Source organism: Xyrauchen texanus, chromosome 9 (genome assembly GCF_025860055.1).
Source record: "Xyrauchen texanus isolate HMW12.3.18 chromosome 9, RBS_HiC_50CHRs, whole genome shotgun sequence".
Classification (NCBI taxonomy): Eukaryota; Metazoa; Chordata; class Actinopteri; order Cypriniformes; family Catostomidae; genus Xyrauchen; species Xyrauchen texanus.
The window spans coordinates 13,001,245-13,022,412 of record NC_068284.1 but is presented as its reverse complement, the minus strand read 5'-3'; the positions used below and the strand labels follow the sequence as shown (position 1 = coordinate 13,022,412).

The following is a 21,168-nucleotide window of genomic DNA, read 5'->3' as shown; positions in this document are numbered from 1 at the left end:
AGACTCACTAAAATTCATAATTACACATTGAACATTACATTCTTTTTCCACTTTCATGTCAACAACATAGAAAAAAGACAGGATCACTTATGCAAAAGTGGTTCAGGTTTGGTAGGCTAGATTTGCAACAGACCACTGATAAAAGCTTTATATACTCTCAGCCCATATTTTTTGTGTGATTCTACAGCCCCCCTAAATGTAAATATATTAAAACAATATTCAATATATTGTTTTGAAGACAGTTAACCTAGGCACAGCTTTTCACTTTAACTGTTATTACAGGCAGTGTGACAGATCAGAGACAGTGGTTTTAAGTTTATATCGAATATATAAATGGTTTGCTCCCATTATAAAAAGTTTATAGCAATTTTCTTCCATGAAAAGTGACAAAAGTTAGAATTTTAAATCAAATTACGTGAACATGTCACAGCTTAAAAGGTTAGTTCACCCAAAAATGAAAATTATATCATTTACTCACACTCATGTTGTTCCCAATCCTTATGACTACTTTTATATGTGAAACATACAAAGATACATTTGGAACAATGTTGACACTGCTCTTTTTCCCATATGCTGTACAGTGAATGTGAATGAAGATGAAGGCTGTCAGTTACTAACATTCTGCATTAACATTCTGTCACTAACATTTGGGTCAGCAAACAGTTTTAAGGTCATGTAGTTTCATTCCATAACACTAGTGGCCGGCATACTGCCTGATTCCTGTTAAAGGGATAGTTCACCTAAAAATGAATATTCTCTTATCATTTACTCACCCTCATGCTATCCCAGATGTGTATGACTTTCTTCTGCTGAACACAAACAAAGATTTTTAGAAGAGTCTCTCAGCTCTGTAAGGCCTTTCAATGCAATTGAATGGTGACCAACATTTTAAGCTCCAAAAACCACCTCACATTTTCTAAAAGAAATATTTTTCCACCCTGGATGTAAACACTGCAACAGACACTATATGCTCCACTTTAACAACCTGTCTAGATAGCATCTGTCTTCACTCCTCTAGGCCAGCATGTATGACACCACCTAACCCCTGGCTCTCTGACATTCTTCGTGAACATTGGACCGACCTAAGGGTGGCTGAGAGGAGATGATGGAAATCTAAAGATCCTGCAGGTCAGAGTAGGTATCGGTCTCTTCTTGCTTTCTTTTCTGATAATGTTGAATCTGCAAAAACTTCCTATTATCAGGACAAGATTAACACAACAGACAATCACAACCTATTTAGGACATTTAATACTCTCCTCTGTCCTCCCCCACTATCACCTGACACCTCATTGACAGCAGATGTCTTTTATCTGATAAGGTTGCAGCCACCAGGAGTACATTCTCAGCACCAAAACCCGCCCCTTTGACCTTATTCCTTCCAACCTTATTCCTTCCAACCTTCTCTAAGCCATCTTTCAGTCCATCATACCTGCACTCACACACATAATTAACACATCTCTACTTACAGGCACTTTTCCCACTGCATGTAAGCAGGCTTGAGGAACTCCACTGCTTAGAAAACCTGTGCTTAACGCCACACAATTAGAAAATTACAGACCAGTCGCTCTCGTCCCATTCATGGTGAAAACACTCATAACGGTAGTATTCAATCAGATCTCTGCCTATCTCTCACAGAACAAGCTGCTAGATGACAATCATTCAGACTTCAAAAGTGGACATTCCATCAAGACTACCATGCTGTCTGTCACCGAGTCACTGAGATCCGGATCACCCACCCATATTCTATTGGACCTATATGCAGCCTTTTACACAGTCCACCATCAGATCCCCTTGTCCACCCTCTCTGGGCATCACTGGACCTATGGCTGGTTCAAGTCATATCTCTATGTTAGGTCTTTCATGGTAGACTGAAGAGGTGAGGTGCCCAAGCCACAACAGCTACTTACTGGGGTACCTCAGGGCTTGATGCTTGGGCCACTTCTCTTCTCTCTACTCAATATCACTGGCAGCTTTCATTCAAGAACATGAGTTCTACCACTGCTACGCAGAAGACGCAGCTCTACTTGTCTGTGTCTACTTGTCCGGGTTCATCTAATAACACCTTCCAAAACGAACAGAAATCTAGGGGTAAACATTGACAACCAACTCAGTTTCACAGACCACATCTATAACACTATGATCGTGTAGATTTACACTCTACAATATCAGGAAAATAAGACCCTTCCTCTCTGAACATGCCACACGACTTCTTGTTCAGTCACTTGTCATATCTAGACTGGCTTATTGTAATGCTCTTCTAGCTGGCCTTCCTGCATGTGCAATTATACCTCTGGAAATTATCCAAAATGCAGCAGCATGGCTAATCTTCTACATACCAAAGAGAGCACATTTACACCACACTTTGTCTCTCGACACTGGCTGCCAGTTGCTGCAAGCATCATGTTCCATGTTCCATGCTCTGATGCTGACATACAGAACAGACTCTGAGTCTGCTCCAGCTTACCTAAAATCATTACTGGAGAGCTACATCCCACCAGAAGCCTGCAAATGAGCACCACCTTGACGTACCAATACAAAGATGCACCAAATCATTTTACTGAACTTTCAGCTTCATTGTACCTCATTACATTACATTTACATTTATGCATTTGGCAGACACTTTTATCCAAAGCAATTTACAGTGCAATTATTACAGGGACAATCCCCCCAGAATAACCTGGAGTTAAGTGCCTTGCTCAAGGACACAATGGTGGTGGCCGTGGGGTTAGAACCTGTGACCTTCTGATTAATAGCCCTGTGCTTTAGCCACTACGCCACCACCACTCGTTGGTGGAACGACCTTCCCAATTTTTCAAATGAGTACTTCACCATACACTTATATATGGATATATATGGGGATATAAATGGGCAAGGAGGAGGCGAGAACCGGCTAGAAAATATTAATAATAGTTTACTGAGAAACTTAAACAAAAGACACAAACACAGACATGATGGTCAGCTGACCGTAAATGATCTCTCTCTCGTCGCACCACCTTCCGCAGTAGGCCTTTATCCCCCTCGGAGGCTTAATTAGCCTAATTAGGGAATCGGGTGTGTATAATCTAGTCCGTCCCCGCCCTCCGCCCTGTCACATGGGCAGCCCCCGGCATGACAAACATCGCCCCTCTTTCCGTGGGGAGGGGCGTGTCTTCCGCCCCGTCTGCCAGCAGGTCATCCTCGTCTACCTGGATGAGGGAGGGGACAAGGGGAGGGAAACAAAAACAATTCAAATGGGGGTTGTATTTCCTGTAACAGTGTAGTACCCCCCAAAAAAACACTGTCAAATTTAAAAGAGAGGGAAAAAGCCAATGCAGAGCAGCAGTGAGAGAGAGAGAGAGAATGATTTCATTATGTTCTTGCTTTTAGTATTACATGATTATTGGTTGTGCTTCTGTTTTCGCCTAATGTATCTTAATTTATCTGCCAGTTCTGAATTGACAATAATGTATTTCATAACAGTTCTTCACCCTCAAATTGTAATTATGACTCCTCCCTTTGGTTTTGTTCCTGTTCTTCTCTATTTTTAAAAACACTGGAACATCATTCATGAGGCATTCACTCAGATAGTCCTGATTCCTCAATCAGCAGTGCATGGGTGAAAAGATCTAGAATGTTCTACCAGAACCACAGTCCAGGTGTTGTCAGAACAGTTAATGGGACGGAGTGTAACAGGAATGGATCTTGTACAGGGAGCATGGAGAGGTCACTCAAGGTCACCCTGCTTGGCTACAAGGTTATGGAAGAGATGACGAAGTTCACAGTAAGTGTTTTCTATTAGTTGGCATCAGCTGTGAATAGAGTTTTACTTAACACTTACATTTAAGATGGCTTAATGAAAATGTTCAGTCTTTTCAGTCACATGATGTTGAACAGAATACTTCAAATCATTTATGGAAACAGTTGGAATATGATGCTCATATCACCAACTAAGATGATTCAAGAGCAGTTTTCAGTGGAAAAAGAGGAAATAATGCTCTCTCTCTCTTTGCTTCTAAGGTGTACAAGATCTTAGTGACTCGCATGCAAGACGAGAGCTGGGTCATTTTTAGACGATACACAGACTTCTCACAACTACATGACAAGGTCAGGCAGAGGTGACTCATATCATCTCACAATGCAGTAACTGAGGCATGTTCACTCTTTCACAGAATTTCCTTATTTCAGTTGTGGGTATTTTTGTGTATATATGTGTAGCACTCTCTTCACCACTCAGAAAAGAGTGCTCTGGGTTCGTTGATATATAATAAAGGGTATTAAATGTATATGGACTTACAGTATATCACAAAAGTGAGTACACCCCTTACATTTATCTTTTCATGTGACAACACTGAAGAAATGACACTTTGCTACAATGTAAAGTAGTGAGTGTACAGCTTGTATAACAGTGTAAATTTGCTGTCCCTTCAAAATAACTCAACACACAGCCATTAATGGAGTTCACCAGAGCTTCACAGGTTGCCACTGGAGTCCTCTTCCACTCCTCCATGATGACTTCACAGAGCTGGTGGATGTTAGAGACCTTGTGCTCCTCCACCTTCCGTTTGAGGACGCCCCACAGATACTCAATAGGGTTTAGGTCTGGAGACATGCTTGGCCAGTCCATCGCCTTCACCCTCAGCTTCTTTAGCAAGGCAGTGGTCATCTTGGAGGTGTGTTTGGGGTCGTTATCATGCTGGAATAGTGCCCTGCAGCCCAGTCTCCGAAGGGAGGGGATCATGCTCTGCTTCAGTATGTCACAGTACATGTTGGCATTCATGGTTCCCTCAATGAACTGTAGCTCCCCAGTGCCGGCAGCACTCATGCAGCCCCAGACATGACACTCCCACCACCATGCTTGACTGTAAGCAAGACACACTTGTCTTTGTACTCCTCATCTGGTTTCCGCCACACACGCTTGACACCATCTGAACCAAATAAGTTTATCTTGGTCTCATCAGACCACAGGACATGGTTCCAGTAATCCATGTCCTTAGTCTGCTTGTCTGCAGCAAACTGTTTGCGGGCTTACTTATGCATCATCTTTAGAAGAGGCTTCCTTCTGGGATGACAGCCATGCAGATCAATTTGAGGCAGTGTTTGGCGTATGGTCTGAGCACTGACAGGCTGACCCCCCACCCCTTCAACCTCTGCAGCAATGCTGGCAGCACTCACGCGTCTATTTCCCAAAGACAACCTCTGGATATGACGCTGAGCACGCACACTCAACTTCTTTGGTCGACCATGACGAGGCCTATTCTGAGTGGAACCTGTCCTGTTAAACCGCTGTATGGTCTTAGCCACCGTGCTGCAGCTCAGTGTCAGGGTCTTGGCAAACTTCTTATAGCCTAGGCCATCTTTATGTAGAGCAACAATTCTTTTGTTCAGATCCTTAGAGAGTTCTTTGCCATGAGGTGCCATGTTGAATTTCCAGTGACCAGTTTGAGGGAGTGTGAGAGCAGTTACACCAAATTTAACACACCTGCTCCCCATTCACACTGAGACCTTGTAACACTAATGAGTCACATGACACCGGGGAGGGAAAATGGCTAATTGGGCCCAATTTGGATATTTTCACTTAGGGGTGTACTCACTTTTGTTGCCAGCGGTTTAGACATTAATGGCTGTGTGTTGAGTTATTTTGAGGGGACAGCAAATTTACAGTGTTATACAAGCTGTACACTCACTACTTTACATTGCAGCAGAGTGTCATTTCTTCAGTGTTGTCACATGAAACGATATATTCAAATATTTACAAAAATGTGTGGGGTGTACTCACTTTTGTGAGATACTGTATATGAGCTGAAGACTTTTAATATAATAGGGTTCAAAACAGTGTTACTATGAATGCAAACTTTAATACAGTGGAAAAAGACACTCTTTTAGCATAACATAAATATATATATAAATAAATACAAATTTCCAACATCCCTTTGAATGTCCAAGTACTAAAATAAAATATTTGATGCCATGAGTGTACCTTCATTTGCTATTACTATTATTTTGAATGGCCATGGAAAATGAATCAATGTGATAACAATTTTACCTGGTGGCAATAAGTAGTCCGTTAATTTACCTGATGAACTTTCACCTTTTGCTGACCCTTTATGCTTCGCAGAGCTAACATGTGCTTCGAAATCAATTGCACCTTTATTAGTAACTGACACAAGTGCCAGCTTTACATGTCATACATTCTGCTTCCTATGGATTTCGACATGGACAAAAGCATGGGAAGTTTTTGTGCAAATCTTCTGTAAATTTGCACTTTCATTTGGGCATTGTTTCCACTCAGCTGTCATTTGCTGCTTATGTCAAGCAACTGTTTGATGCCGAACACAACAGCGCTTCGAGCATTTGCGGAGAGATTGACAGGCAGGAATTTGACCAATAGTTGCTGCAAGCCTCTTATAATCGACCAATTTGTGTGCGAGAAGGCGGGACTTAAAAAGAGGCGTTAAAGCAATGTCATGCACATCATAATGCAACTAATGCCGAATCCCAGACATTTTCGCAAATTTAGAAATCCCAGCCGGATGCTTTTTTAAGGTCTGAAAAAGAGGATGAAGTATGAAGTTCGTCTGGAATCTATTTATACTACTCTCATGCATGCCTAAAGAGCGTAGCCAACAGTTTTACTGGCCTAGAAGTGCATCCTTCATCAAATACAGTACAAACTCTGACACTATGTGATTTCAGATGCAGCTTTTGTGTGTTTTATATTTTATATTAAATATATTGCACCCAAAATTTAGGATAAGCCTCAGCAAAATCACCCATTTTTAGTAAACATGAATGCAATTACAGTAAGCAATATAAAATTAGGAATCTGTATTTATGATCAAAATAATGTCTTCTATTATAACTTTTAAAGGCAAGGGGCTACATCTGTTTGCATTTATTTCAGCTGAAGGAGACGTTTCCTGTGTTTAACTTTGTCCTGCCACCCAAGCGTTGGTTCAAGAACTTTAGCACAGAATTCCTGGAGGAGAGACAACAAGGCCTACAAGACTTTCTACAGAACCTGGTTGTCAATAAAGATGTTAATAATAGGTACTTTAGGTTCCTTATTTTTCATTTAATGAAAAATGCAGCTTGAGCTATCGTTTGTTGGTCCTAAAACAGCATTCCTATACACATTCACATCCCCAATCTCTAAGCAGACTGATCTTGTGGGAAATCGATGACAGGATGTCTAATTCTTTGTCTGCAACTGTATATTCGGTCTCTGTTTTCCACATTTCTAAACTCCCAGTGTCTCCCAGTGGCCAAAGCTTGAACTATAGTTCAACACATGCACATGCCTTAGAGCTACATACTGTGTAAGTGGAAGAAATGAGGAAACATCTGAACAAAACATAATAATTAGATTAACATACTCCTAACCCAAACTCCAGGTTCTGTCAGGTCCATGACTTGAACATTAAATTGACTACAGCATGATTGCAAGGATTACCTTGCATTAAAGTTAGCACTTTGCTCATACTTCCAAACACTGGGCATGTGTTTCATATAGAGTGACCCCTAAAGAAGCATTTATCTCCTCCAGCAAGACACATAGGTCAGGGGCCCTATCCACCTGGGGTGGTGGTATAGTGGTGAGAATCTTTACAATTTTTGTTCCAACCTCGACCAACAAAGGATGCTGGTTCATGAAGATGTCCTGCTTGGCAAAACCACAGTACCTGTGTATGAAAATAGCATTTTCAATATTTATTAAGCATTGTATAAAGTGCTGAATCATTTAGCTTTCTTTGTTCTAGTAAAGCAGTCAGAGAGTTTTTATGTCTGGATGACCCACCCACTACTTCCTTTGACAGTCTTGAGGAGAAAAAGCAGGTAAGCTCTCTCATTTACTAAATTGTTTGGCTCACAGCCACCATATTATAGACCTACTAACAAGTTATATTGGCAAACCAGCTTCCATCCACATCCATGACCGCAAATTAAAACACTTCTACAACTTCAGTCATTACACACACTGAACTTATCTATTTCTTTTTCTTTCGAAGGCCTTCTGTGGGACCCTGGAAGAGAACACCTGTTGCCTAGAGAGAAAATTAATGGACAACAAGAGTGAGACTGAGTCTCTGAGAAACATCCTGGTGGACAAAGAACTCCAAATTAGCAAGCCTGAGAGAACAAAGAAGTAATGTAACAACATGACCTATTTGTCGGTTGCTTAGGAAACAGGGCAAGCACGTGGATTTTGTCTTCTGAACTTAATGACTCCAAATGATTATTATGCTTAAGGAAATGAGGTCTACTTGGTTTATTTGCTGCTCATAATGCACTGTGCTTGTTTAGAGGCTACAAACTGTACCAACAGTATTAGGTATTTTCAGCACTATAACTCATTATAATATTTCTCTGATTAGATAGTCATCAGGAACCCTTTGTTTAACCACATTCAGTGGCACATAGAACAAGAGGAACGAACCAGGGCAGCATTTCCCAAAAGCATCGCAAGATTAAGATGATTGTATAGACTATTGGTGGCAATGGTTTATACAATCTACTTAGGCTTATGATGCTTTTGGGAAATGCTGCTCTGGTTAGTTCCTCTTAGGTTCTTCTATGTGCCGAGCAGGTTTAGCGCACCATGAACATTTAAATAGAAGTATTAAAATGGAATGAAATGAAAAATAATCATATTCTGTATTTCCAGAAACATTATTGATATAATAAACAATGTTTTTAAATTATAGATTTGTATTTAATTTTATATAGGCTAATTTATTATATTTAATTTGATTTATTTTTAATGATAGTTTATATTTTATTATATTTCATTAATTCATTTTCATTTAATGGACTTTAATTCGCTTCAACAACATGAAGCAGGCTTTCAAATTGGAAACTTTAAAACACGTGTGAAGTTAAAGCCCATTCTGTTGTGTTTTACATATTAAACTCCATGTTGTGTGATTTAGTTAATTCCTCTTCCTGTCAATTCAATTCAAATTGCCCAACCCTGCTAAACAAACAATCTGAAGGCACTGATGCAAATTGAGACTTTTTAAGAGAGCAGGAATACAAAGAAGTGGATCAAGGCAACCTCAGGAGACTAAATAAAATGTGCTTATACTGTACATTTACACCATTTAAATGATTTATTCTTCAGTTCCTCTCTGTTATACGCAGTGAAACCTAGTTAACTGTCATGATTTATATAGACATCCCATAATGTGTTTTTACATGTGTTACTGAGAAAAATGGAATTGTCTTGGGGGAATAGAAAAACATGTTGTCATATTAAACTGCTTGTGTCTCTCTTCATCCATAGTTCTGAACTGCAGTTCATGAGGAGTCATGGAGCATGCTGGTGTGGATCAGCAACTGACATCCTATGTACAAACATTCAGAGCGAAAGATCTGGAAGTCCATTCCAAGACCTTCATCAAAACAAGAGGGGAAAACAGTAAATTTTTAACCACTTTAAATAAATAAATACAATAAAAAATAAAAAATATAATTGAAATGACAGAAATGATTATGAAAAGTTAGAGATGAAAACAAAAAGCAGAGCACTTTCTTCAAAACGCCTTGTTTTATTTAGTTCTTGCCTTCAATACAAACAGAAAGCCTGTTTTGTGGTTGCAAGATTAACCAAAACCAAACAATTTTTGGTGCCAAAAAATGATTTGTAGCACATTAGAATTTTAATGACTTTCAACTGAAAGATGTTTAATAAAGTGAGTGCATATGTGCTTTGACGTGTTTCTATGTCAAAACCACGCAAAAAGAGGTGCCAAAGAGGTGACTTGTTTAGGTTTTACCCGTCACCCGTCGTGGTTCTATGTAATCTTGTGTTTCTTCTGAGTGCATGTCAAACTGAGTGTACAATGTCTGTTCATTGTTATGTGTGTGTACATTTCTGACCATGATTTTGGATTACGTTCAGTATGGACACATTTTTACGCTAGATGTGTAATTTGGATTATTAAATCAATTTTCAAACTGGATCCCTCTGATTTAATCTGACTCATTCAAGGGATGTGTGTTCGCACAGATTTGTTCACAGAAGTATCAAGCCATAAACTTTAAATATGAGGAACATCAAAAACTCACACATTTTTATAGACATGAATTCTTACTCTAGTTGGTCATCAGAAGACAAAAAAAAACAAACAAAATAAATGCATTCATCAAATGAATATGAATCCCAATTAAAGGGATAGTTCACCCAAAACTCAAATCATTCACTCACCCTCATGCCATCCCAGATGTTTATGACTTTCTTTCAGCAGGAGAAAACAAAGATTATTTGAAAAATGGTGAATAGTGAACAGAACTTTGAAGGTTCAACAGATCAATATTTAAGTGCTTTTTTACTATACATTCTCCTGCCTGCCCAGTAGGTGGCGATATACACAAAGAAGAATAAAAAAGTGGAGATTTAGACTGTTTCTCACCCAGACCAATCATATCACTTCTTAACACATGGATGTAACCACTGGAATTGTATATATTGCTTTTATGCAGCCTTTATGTGCTTTTTGGACCTTCAAAGTTCTGGACACCATTCAATTGCATTGTGAGGACCTATGGAGCTGAGATATTATTCTAAAAATCTTTTTTAAGTTTGTGTTCAGCAGAAGACAGAAAGTCATACACATTTGGAATGGCATGATGAGAGAAGTTTCTTTTTGTGTGAACTATCCAATTAATCAGAAACAGAACATTACTGTATTGAAATGTATTGTCCTTTACAAATCAAAAGAGGATGTACTGAACAGAACAAAAAGATAGTACCAGCATGACAGATATCTCATAAATATCTGCAACTGACCACATGGTGGAGCAGTAATCTAATTTCCTCAGATTCCTGTAAGAATACTCAAGGACTACCATGTAAAGAATTTACCCCCTACTACTACTACATGCTTTGATATATTTGTTAGTAAGCAACATTAAATGCTTTGGCTTGTGACAGCCCAATTAAGATCATAATTAGATTTTGCTCTTATTTAGTATTTTTGCTGTCATTTGAATATTTGGTAAATTAAAACTCCCTTGGAATGTCCTTCTAACATCTGTGTTACTATAGGCATATAGCTATATGCACCAAATGGAATTGCAAAAGGAAAAAAGTCAATGCACCCAACGGAATTGCAAAAGTAATCTTTGTTTTCAAACAAGTTTCAATAAACACTACCGATGTTATGAACTTTTCTGTGCTTTCCCGTCTTCAAGAAATGCTTATGTTGAGATCCCCTTCTGCACTACATTTCCCAAGATGCCCAGTCATCCTCCTCACCTGTCCTCCATCATTGTGTTCAGCTTTTTTGCTTTTACCTAAATTTGTGCCCCTATTTAGACCATCATGTTCAATTATTCCTTGTCGAGTCTTGTTCATAGTAGCTTAGAAGCTAGTAGTTCCTTTGTTCTTCAAGCCTTGTGTTAGATGTATTTGCAAATCCATCTTCTTCATTAAATACTGCATTTGGGTTGACTAACATCTCTTTCTTCTGGCTCATTGCTGACACCCACCATCTGAGAAAGCTCAGTCAAGCAGGTAGTCACACTCCAAACTCACACCATTGGTTGAGGATAGCAGAAAATCACCTATACGTAGGGCTGTCAATTTAACATGTTAATTTAGTGTGATAAATTATTTTTAAATCATACCCCCTGACACGTACATTTCATAATAAAGAATGTTCCTATCATCAGAGCAATTCAAGCCTTATGAACCACCTTGATGTTTTTGCAAATCTGTGGCAGCAGAGCAAAGTCTTCACACAGTGTTCCAAATACATGACACTCCAAAGTGACTTGTAGGTTAAAAAAATAATTCATAGATTAGATACGAAGTGACTATTTGCCCTAGGTATAAAATAGTACCTGCCACACAACTCTCCAATAGTCTGGTGTAAACACCCACATTAAACACAAACTGTATCTATAGTGTTGTTGCAATGGTGTATTGTGTGAATGCTGTGCAACTGCTTTTTTCATCTGGATGACCTGACATTTGTTCGATTTTTCCCCATCCTGTTTCCTTTCTCCACTCTATATACACTCACCTAAAGGATTATTAGGAACACCTGTTCAATTTCTCATTAATGCAATTATCTAATCAACCAATCACATGGCAGTTGCTTCAATGCATTTAGGGGTGTGGTCCTGGTCAAGACAATCTCCTGAACTCCAAACTGTATGTCAGAATGGGAAAGAAAGGTGATTTAAGCAATTTTGAGCGTGGCATGGTTGTTGGTGCCAGACGGGCCGGTCTGAGTATTTCACAATCTGCTCAGTTACTGGGATTTTCACGCACAAGCATTTCTAGGGTTTACAAAGAATGGTGTGAAAAGGGAAAAACATCCAGTATGCAGCAGTCCTGTGGGTGAAAATGCCTTGTTGATGCTAGAGGTCATAGGAGAATAGGCCGACTGATTCAAGCTGATAGAAGAGAAACTTTGCCTGAAATAAACACTCGTTACAACCGAGGTATGCAGCAAAGCATTTGTGAAACCACAACACGCACAACCTTGAGGCGGATGGGCTACAACAGCAGAAGACCCCACCGGGTACCACTCATCTCCACTACAAATAGGAAAAAGAGGCTACAAGAGCTCACCAAAATTGCACAGTTGAAGACTGGAAAAATGTTGCCTGGTCTGATGAGTCTCGATTTCTGTTGAGACATTCAGATGGTAGAGTCAGAATTTGGCGTAAACAGAATGAGAACATGGATCCATCATGCCTTGTTACCACTGTGCAGGCTGGTGGTGGTGGTGTAATGGTGTGGGGGATGTTTTCTTGGCACACTTTAGGCCCCTTAGTGCCAATTAGGCATCGTTTAAATGCCACGTTGTTTCTGACCATGTCCATCCCTTTATGGCCACCATGTACCCATCCTCTGATGGCTACTTCCAGCAGGATAATGCACCATGTCACAAAGCTCGAATCATTTCAAATTGGTTTCTTGAACATGACAATGAGTTCACTGTACTAAAATGGTCCCCACAGTCACCAGATCTCAACCCAATAGAGCATCTTTGGGATGTGGTGGAATGGGAGCTTCGTGCCCTGGATGTGCATCCCACAAATCTCCATCAACTGCAAGATGCTATCCTATCAATATGGGCCAACATTTCTAAAGAATGCTTTCAGCACCTTGTTGAATCAATGCCATGTAGAATTAAGGCAGTTCTGAAGGCGAAAGGGGGTCAAACACAGTATTAGTATGGTGTTCATAATAATCCTTTAGGTGAGTGTACAGTATTTCCTTTAATATTACTTACAATTATAAATAAACATTAATTTAAATGTTGATTTGAACAATGTTGACTGCAGTGATTAGGTTACGGTGATGACTAGGGAGTTGAGAGAAAAGTTTGATCTGGTTAAACCATTAACCATGATTTTACTAATATTATTGTAGTAACTGTGTTTTTTTTGGTAGAAGCCACAGTTTTAATGCAATTAACAATGATGTTTCTACTGTAACCATGTTTTATTTTGTGGTACAGTACATTACTGTGCAAAAGTCTTAATCACACAAGATGTTTCACAAAAGCATTTGTCTTAAGATGGTTATTTATATCTTCAGCTTTAGTGTGTCAATAGGAAATATAAATGTTAGACTCCCAAACATTTTGCAAATAGAAAAGATTTGAATAGAAGTACAGGGAGAGATTACATATGGAGACAAAAGCAGTTGAGACAGCCTAAATAGATTGAATAACTGTGGTGAATTCTCCAAGAAGCTTGGAACATCCTATCTGCCAACAACCAAGAAAAATTGTGTCCAGGTGTACCTAGGAGAACTGGTGCTGTTTTAAAAGCAAAAGTGCCTTATTAAACCCTTCTTCATCTCGGCTGGAGGGACAGGCTCTATCACGTCTTTGAGCAGAAGGGTCTCGATCTCCGCATGCAGGGTGTTGGTGTCTTCGTCGTGCACCGAGGTAAAGCGGATGCCGGCAAAAGGGGGCAGGGGTCTGGCAAACTGGAACGCATAGCCAAGTCGGATGGTCCTGGTAAACAATTGACGTACCCGGCGGGGCTTCGCAGCGGGGCGGACCAGGCAATGTCGCGTCGGGAGGCAAAAGCGCGTCCCAAGGCACTGGTGCGGAGAGAAAATTCGAAGCACTTACCTTGCTCCACACACCCGTCAGGTGGCAGGTTAGTGACTGAGGAGGAGGTCCCATGTAGGCGTCCTCTGGACTCGTCAGAACCTTTAAAAAGGGGGGTAGCAGTCGTGGGCCCGGAGGCGGGGGGTCCGGCATGCCGGCACTGTTGAGGTGTGGCACTGGGATGCCATGAGAATGGCATTTGTGGGCCAGGTGAACCAGAGAAAGAGCAAATTCTCTTTTATTGATAATGTGGATAACAAAGAAAAAAACTGAACTGAGGATTCTCCTCCCGGCCCTCCACCAGGGGATGGAGTGGTCTGCTTACCAGCTCCAGAGCAAACTCTGGGTCGTCCATCTCAGGAACGCTTGGGAGCCTTCCAGGTCCTGGAGGTTTTCGAGAGACGGGGGCGTGCGCATCCTGCGGGGCGCTCGACGCTGGGGCTGAGAGCTGGGCCCAGGTTGAGGCAGAGCTGCACGTTTTATGGAAGCCGCAGGAGGACGCACTCGGCGAGCAGACGGAGCACGGCCCGTACTAGTGCCACGGTGGGGCATGATGTGAGAGATGGCCTCCATCTGTTTCTTCACCACTGAGAACTGCTGGGTGAAGTCCTCGACTGTGTCGCTGAAGAGACCGAACTGGGAGACGGGGGCGTTGAGGAAGCATGCCTTGTCCACGTCCTGCATCTTAACCAGGTTCAACCACAGGTGTCGTTCCTGAACCACGAGGGTGGCCATCACCTGAGGGCGAGGTCGGTCGCTGAGTGCCTTCTTTCATGCTCCACACTCCCTTGTTTTGAAACCTGATTCTCACTTGTAATAGAGAAAGGACAAATCAATGGAGGTTTGATTCAGGATTATTATCGGATAAACAGTGTTTTTTTATTATATCAGTACCAATATTGATGTGTTTATTAAAACCAATAAGTCAGAATCTGTGTCTCCCTCTTTGCTATGGGAAACCTTCAAAGTGGTAATCCGAGGACACATTATTTCATACACTGGTCATAAAAACGATCAAAGAAAACAAAAGTTACAAGAACTAATTTAATTCCATCATTGAGATTAAGAAGCAGTATCTTAATCCTACTCCTGAGCTGCGGGCAAAGAAATTGGAGGTAAAATACGAATTTGATCTGCTCAGTACAAAGAATGCTGAATTTATGCTGCAAAGAACTAAAGCTACTTATTATGAGTATGGAGACAAAGCTAGTCAGCTGCTGGCATCCCAGCTTAAGGGGCTTGCTGCCTCTCATCTAATTACTCAGGTGTATGATTCGTCTGGTTCTTTAACTAAAAATGAATCTGATATCAATTATGTTTTTTCCTCTTACTACTCTTACCACCTGAAGATGATTCCATTGTGGAACATTTCTTTGACAGTCTAAACATTCCTCTTATTGGTACAGCTGTGGCAGGTGATCTTGATAAGCCTCTAGAGTTAGATGAGATTTTTAAAGGTCTCCAGTTTATGCAAAGTGGCAAGGCAGCAGGTCCGAATGGTTTTCCAATTGATTTCTACAAAAGTTTTGCCAAACATCTAGCACCCTTCTTGTTAGACATGTATAATGATTCCTTAGTGAATGGAACTCTCACTGAGGCCTCTATTTCACTGATACTCAAGCGTGATAAGAATCCAGATGAATGTGGCAGCTGGAGGCCAATAACTGTTAAATTCGGATGTGAAATTGTTAGCTAAGGTGCTGGCTTGCTGTCTGGACCCCTGTCTACCTAAAATAATATCTGAAGATCAGACCAGATTTATCAGGGGTCGACAATTGTCATCAAATATTCGATGACCCTTAAATATTATTCTTTCTCCATCTACCACCACAACTAGTGCACTGGTCATTTCATTGGATGTAGAAAAGGCCTTCAACCAGGTGGAGTAGAATTTTTAATTCAATATATTAGATAGATTTGGCTTTGGCCCTCGTTTTACCTTTGCTCCTGTTGCTAATGTGAGAACAAACTTTTTATTTTCACAATATTTCCCCCTCAAAAGAGGTACCCTTCAAGGGTGTCCTCTTTCTCCCCTGCTGTTCGCTTTAGCAATAGAACCCCTTGCCATAGCTTTGAAAAAATCCCTGCTCTTCTCAGGTATTGTTAGGGGAGGGATAGAACATCATGTCTAGCTCTATGCTGATGACCTTCTACTCTGTTTTATATTTTTAACACCTTTGAATTCAGGATACAAGCTTTTTATAAATAAAAGTGAATGTTTTCCAATAAATAACTTAAACAAACAAAGCTAAACAAATTCCAGCTGAAGTGTTGCCATTCCATCTTTCCTCCACAAAGTTTCGTTATTTAGGAGTAAATATTTCATACTTCAGTCTATTATATCAATATCATTTTTCTAAATGGCTTACTCAAGTTAAATTAGATTTGCAGTAATGGGATAAGCTACCGTCCACCCAGGGGAGCGCCGCTGCCATCTGCCGGGTGGCGGAGTAGCCCGACTGCCCGGATGCGGGGAACGGCCTCCATCCGCGGGGCGAGTAGGGACTGGATTCCCCGACCTCCTGGAGTGATGGAGCCGCTGCCAGGGGAGGAGGAGTGCCCTGCCATCCCCCAGAAACGCGAAGGGGTCGAGGGAAGACCACCGTCCGCGAGGGGAGGAGGGAAGTAACTCCCCGATCGCCTGGAGTGGTAGGGCCACTGCCAGGGGAGGAGGAATGTCCCCAGGTGCCGCCAGAAAAGTGGAGGGGCGTTCTGTCCGCTGGGGGTCGGAGGTTTGACTCCGGCTCGCCTGGAGAGGAGCGGCTGTCGTCCACCGGAGAGTGTGGCGGAGTGTTCGAGGACCACACAATGGTACATCAGAGAACCGGTGAGTGAGCTGCTTCTCTCTCTCATCTCTCTCTCTCTGTCGCACCGTGTTGGCCTTTTCCCTCGCCTATTTTATTGTTGTTGTTGTTTTCCCGTCCTGTCTCCTCTCAGGTCGAGGAAGGCAAGGATGACCTGATGGGGCGCAAAGCACGCACCTCCCCAGGGAAAGGGGGTGTAGGTCATGCCGGTGGAACCCCGGCCTGAGGTAATGCCGGGAGGAGTGTTGAGTGGAGGGGGGCAGGGCCGGGCTAGAATGTCGCACGCCCGGTACCCAATCGGCCTGATGGGGAAAATTACAGACATGTCCGTCATGTGTGTGTTTATGATGTTTGTGCTTTTGTTTTCATTAAATTATCATTTATATTGACAAGCCGGTTCTCGCCTCCTCCTTCCTGGGTTTTCGGCACCAATGTAAGGGGGTTAGGATGGGCAAGGAGGAGGCGAGAACAGGCTTGTCAATATAAATAATAATTTAATGAAAACTCAAGACAAAAGCACAAACATCATAAGCACACACACATGATGGACATGGCCATAATTTTCTCTCTCTCGAACGCCTTTAACCCTCGCGCACCCCATCAGGCCGATTGGGTACCGGGCGTGCGACATTCTAGCCCGGCCCCGCCCCCTCCGCTCCACAGGTTTAATTATCCCCATATAGATTGATGTATGGTAGAAGCACAGTCCTGCTCTTCATCCTAACTTTCTGCCTTGGCATGTGCTCCTTTGTCTAGTTGTCCCTCAAATGACACAACAAATTTGGTTAAATGCACCTCTCTTAGGATATGGAGGCAATTCAGACAGCATTTTAAACTTGCTGCTCCTTCTCTTTAAGGTCCTATGTGCAATAATCATCGGTTTGTGCCTTCAACCTTAGTCTCTGCTTATGTTCAGTGGAAAAACAGAGGCCTTTCTTTTTTTTCTGACTTATTCATTGATGGAGTTTTTGCACCTTTTTCTGATCTTGCAGAGAAATTGAAATTGAGGTCCAACTTGTTTCGTTGTTTTCAAGTGCGCAATTTTGTTCATTCTCCTTACCCATACAAACAAGGACTTTTCAAACTATGCTGCCTTGTGCTTCTTTGAAACCTGGCTGAGTGAAGCCATTCTGTACAGCACATTACATCTGCCGGGCTTTCAGCTGTTCAGAGCGAATCGCATCGAAGAATTAACGGGGAAAATAAGAGGCAGTGGAACATGCATTTATATCAATGAAAGTTGGTGTACAGATGTAACAACATTAAAAAAGATGTGCTGTCCTAATTTGGAAGTGCTCTTTATTAACTTTAAGCCTTTCTACGCACCGTGGGAGTTTTCCTCATTTATTCTGGTGAGTGTGTATATCGTGCCAAACGCGTGTGTGAATGCAGCGCTGCAACAGCTGGCTAATCAGATCACAGACAAGGAACAACAATACCCGGATTCAGTTATTATTATTCTTGGGGATTTTAACAAAGCAAATCTCACATGTGAACTGCCCAAATACAAACAGCGCATTACATGCCTAACCAGAAACATACTGGATCACTGCTACACAACAATAAAGGATGCATATCGCTCTGTCCCTAGAGCAGCTTTGGGACTCTATGATCACATGGTGATCTATGGTCTTGTTCATCTTCTTCAAACCTACAGACAGAAATTAAAATCAGCCAAGCCTGTAGTAAGGACTGTAAAGAGGACTGTAAAGAGGACCAATGAAGCAGAGCTGGAACTACAAGCCTGCTTTGATTGCAGGGATAGGAGTGTTTTTGAGGCTGCAGCCACTGACCTGGACGAGCTCACAGATACTATTACATCATGTATCAGTTCCATTGAGGATGTATGCATAACTACTAGGACTTATTTAACATTCAACAGTGACAACCATGGTTTACAGCAGAGCTCAGGCAGCTTCGTCAGGCCAAAGAGGGTGGGGATAACATCTTGTACAATCAGCCCAGGAACACTCTGAATAAGGAAATCAGAGTGGCTGAAAAAGTTTTAATCTAACAACCCTGCATCAGTGTGGAGTGGCATGAAACAATTTACGAATTACAGGACTCCTACCCCGAACCCTGTGGTGGACCAACAACTGGCTGACAACCTGAATGTGTTCTACTGTAGATTTGAAAGGCCCAATCTCACACACTACACCTGCTTTGACCTTCACTTCACACAAACACCAACTCCTCCTACACCAACTCCACCCTTCCTGATACTCAACCTGCACTTAAGATCTGTGAAGAAGAGGTGTGCCATGGAAACAAAAGACTAGGAAAGCTTCAGGCCCAGATGGCATTTCACCCACATGTCTTAGATCCTGTGCTAACCAGCTGGCCCCCATCGTCATACAGATCTTCAATAGATCACTGGAGCAGTGTGAAGTCCCATGCTGCTTCAAACTCAATCATTATTCTTGTCCCAAAGAAACCAAAAATCACAGGGCTTAATGACTACAGACATGTCGTCTTGACGTCTGTGGTGATGAAATAATTTGAGAGACTGGTGGATTTGCCCACCTGAAGGACATCACTGGACCCTTTCTAGATCCCCTTCAATTTGCTTATTGAGCAAATAGATCTGTGGAGGATGCAGTCAACATGGGACTGCATCATATCCTGCAAAATCTGGACAGACCGGGGACATATGCAAGAATCCTTTTTGTGGACTTCAGTTCGGCTTTCAACACCATCATCCCAGCTATACTCCAGACTAAACTACACCAGCTCTCTGTTTCCACGTCTATCTGTAAGTGGATTTTCCAGCTTTCTGACAGACAGGCAGCAGTTTGTGAGACAGGAAATTCCCTTCCAGCACCTGTACAATCAGCACTGGTGCCCCCGAGGGATGTGTGCTCTCCCCACTACTCTTCTCCCTCTACACCAATGACTGCATTACCAAGGACCTCTCTGTCAAGCTCCTGAATTTTGCAGATGTCACCACTATCATCAGCCTCATCCGAGATAAAGATAAGTCTGCATACAGAAGGGAGGTTAAACAGCTGGAAGTCTGGTGCAGTCAAAACAACATTGAGCTGCTGAACACACTCAAAAGGGTGGAGTTAATTGAGGACTTTAGAAGGAACACCCCAACACTGACCCTCCTCACCATTCTAAACAGCACCGTGGCAGAAGTGGGGTAATTCAGGTAATTCAGGGCCTGTAGTGGGAGCCTTCCTGAAGACCTGTTGCCTTCTGGCCGACACTTCAGAGCGCTGAGCACCAGAACTATCAGGCACAGGAACAGTTTTTTCCCTTTGTCTATCCGTCTCATGAACAGTTAAAACTGCCCCATTGTGCAATAATTATGTGCAATTCACAGTTTAGTTTTTTACATTTATCCAACACATCCAACCTCTTCTGCCATTACATTCCCTTGCACTGTATATAACAGATTTGTATTAGATTTGCACTACGTATGTGTAAGTGTATATGTATGTATGTGTGTGTCTGTGTGTATATATTTTTATGTGTATGTATGTATGTGTGTGTGTGTGTCTATGTATGTTTGTGCGTATATGTGGGTATATACTGTATATATACATACAGTATATATATATTGTCTTATTGTGTATCCTGTATATACTTTATTTTCTATTCAATTTGTATTTATTTATTGTATTATTTCTATTTATTTGTTATTAAATTTGTAATTTTTTTTTATTTTTTATTTATGTCTTGTTGCCGTTTTGTCTTGTTTTGCCTTCTACCTCTCAGCTTAAACACCAATGGGAGATAGAACTCGGACGTAGTCTGGGCCAGGAATGATGGGAAATTGCTGCTGGCAGGGTTAATTCTTCTTCATCTTGTGCCAGACTAAGTCTGATTCAATTTAAGGTTTTCCATAGAATTAATCTTACAAATTACTGAGTAAGCTATTTCCGGGAATAGATGTCACGCTGATCACACTCACATGTTTTTTAATTGCCCAAAGCTGGAAGATTTTTGGTATTCCTTTTTTTTTATACTTTTTCTTAATATTTCCCTCGAACCATGCCCTTTGATTGCTTTCTTTGTTGTCCCAGCGGTTCTAGATGAACACACAAAGAAGTATACTAATGTTCTTGACTTTTGCCTCACTGCGCGTAGATTAATTCTATTACACTGGAATTACTCAAAATCTCCTCCCACATTCTCATGGTCAGAAGATTTAATGTATTTTTTATATATTGAAAAGATTTACAAATTTTATAAAAAAAATCCTCAAGGTGCAAGATTGATTTGGATGTTTATATATGTTTTATAAAAATCTAAATAACTTTACAGATCTTTATTGTAAAGGGTTTAAACAATGTTTTCAATGCTTG

General features: G+C 41.3%; 1 protein-coding gene across 1 annotated transcript; it reads left to right on the top strand.

The window, feature by feature from the left end:
• The first annotated feature begins 1,027 nt into the window (after positions 1-1,027).
• LOC127649822 (sorting nexin-16-like) lies at positions 1,028-9,888 on the top strand. The gene is made up of 7 exons (XM_052135091.1): positions 1,028-1,128; positions 3,568-3,760; positions 3,997-4,083; positions 6,881-7,026; positions 7,737-7,812; positions 7,986-8,122; positions 9,260-9,888. Exons 2-7 carry the CDS (start codon positions 3,611-3,613, stop codon positions 9,396-9,398), a joined length of 735 nt encoding a protein of 244 aa, XP_051991051.1. The 5' UTR covers positions 1,028-1,128; positions 3,568-3,610; the 3' UTR covers positions 9,399-9,888.
• The last annotated feature ends 11,280 nt before the right edge of the window (positions 9,889-21,168 follow it).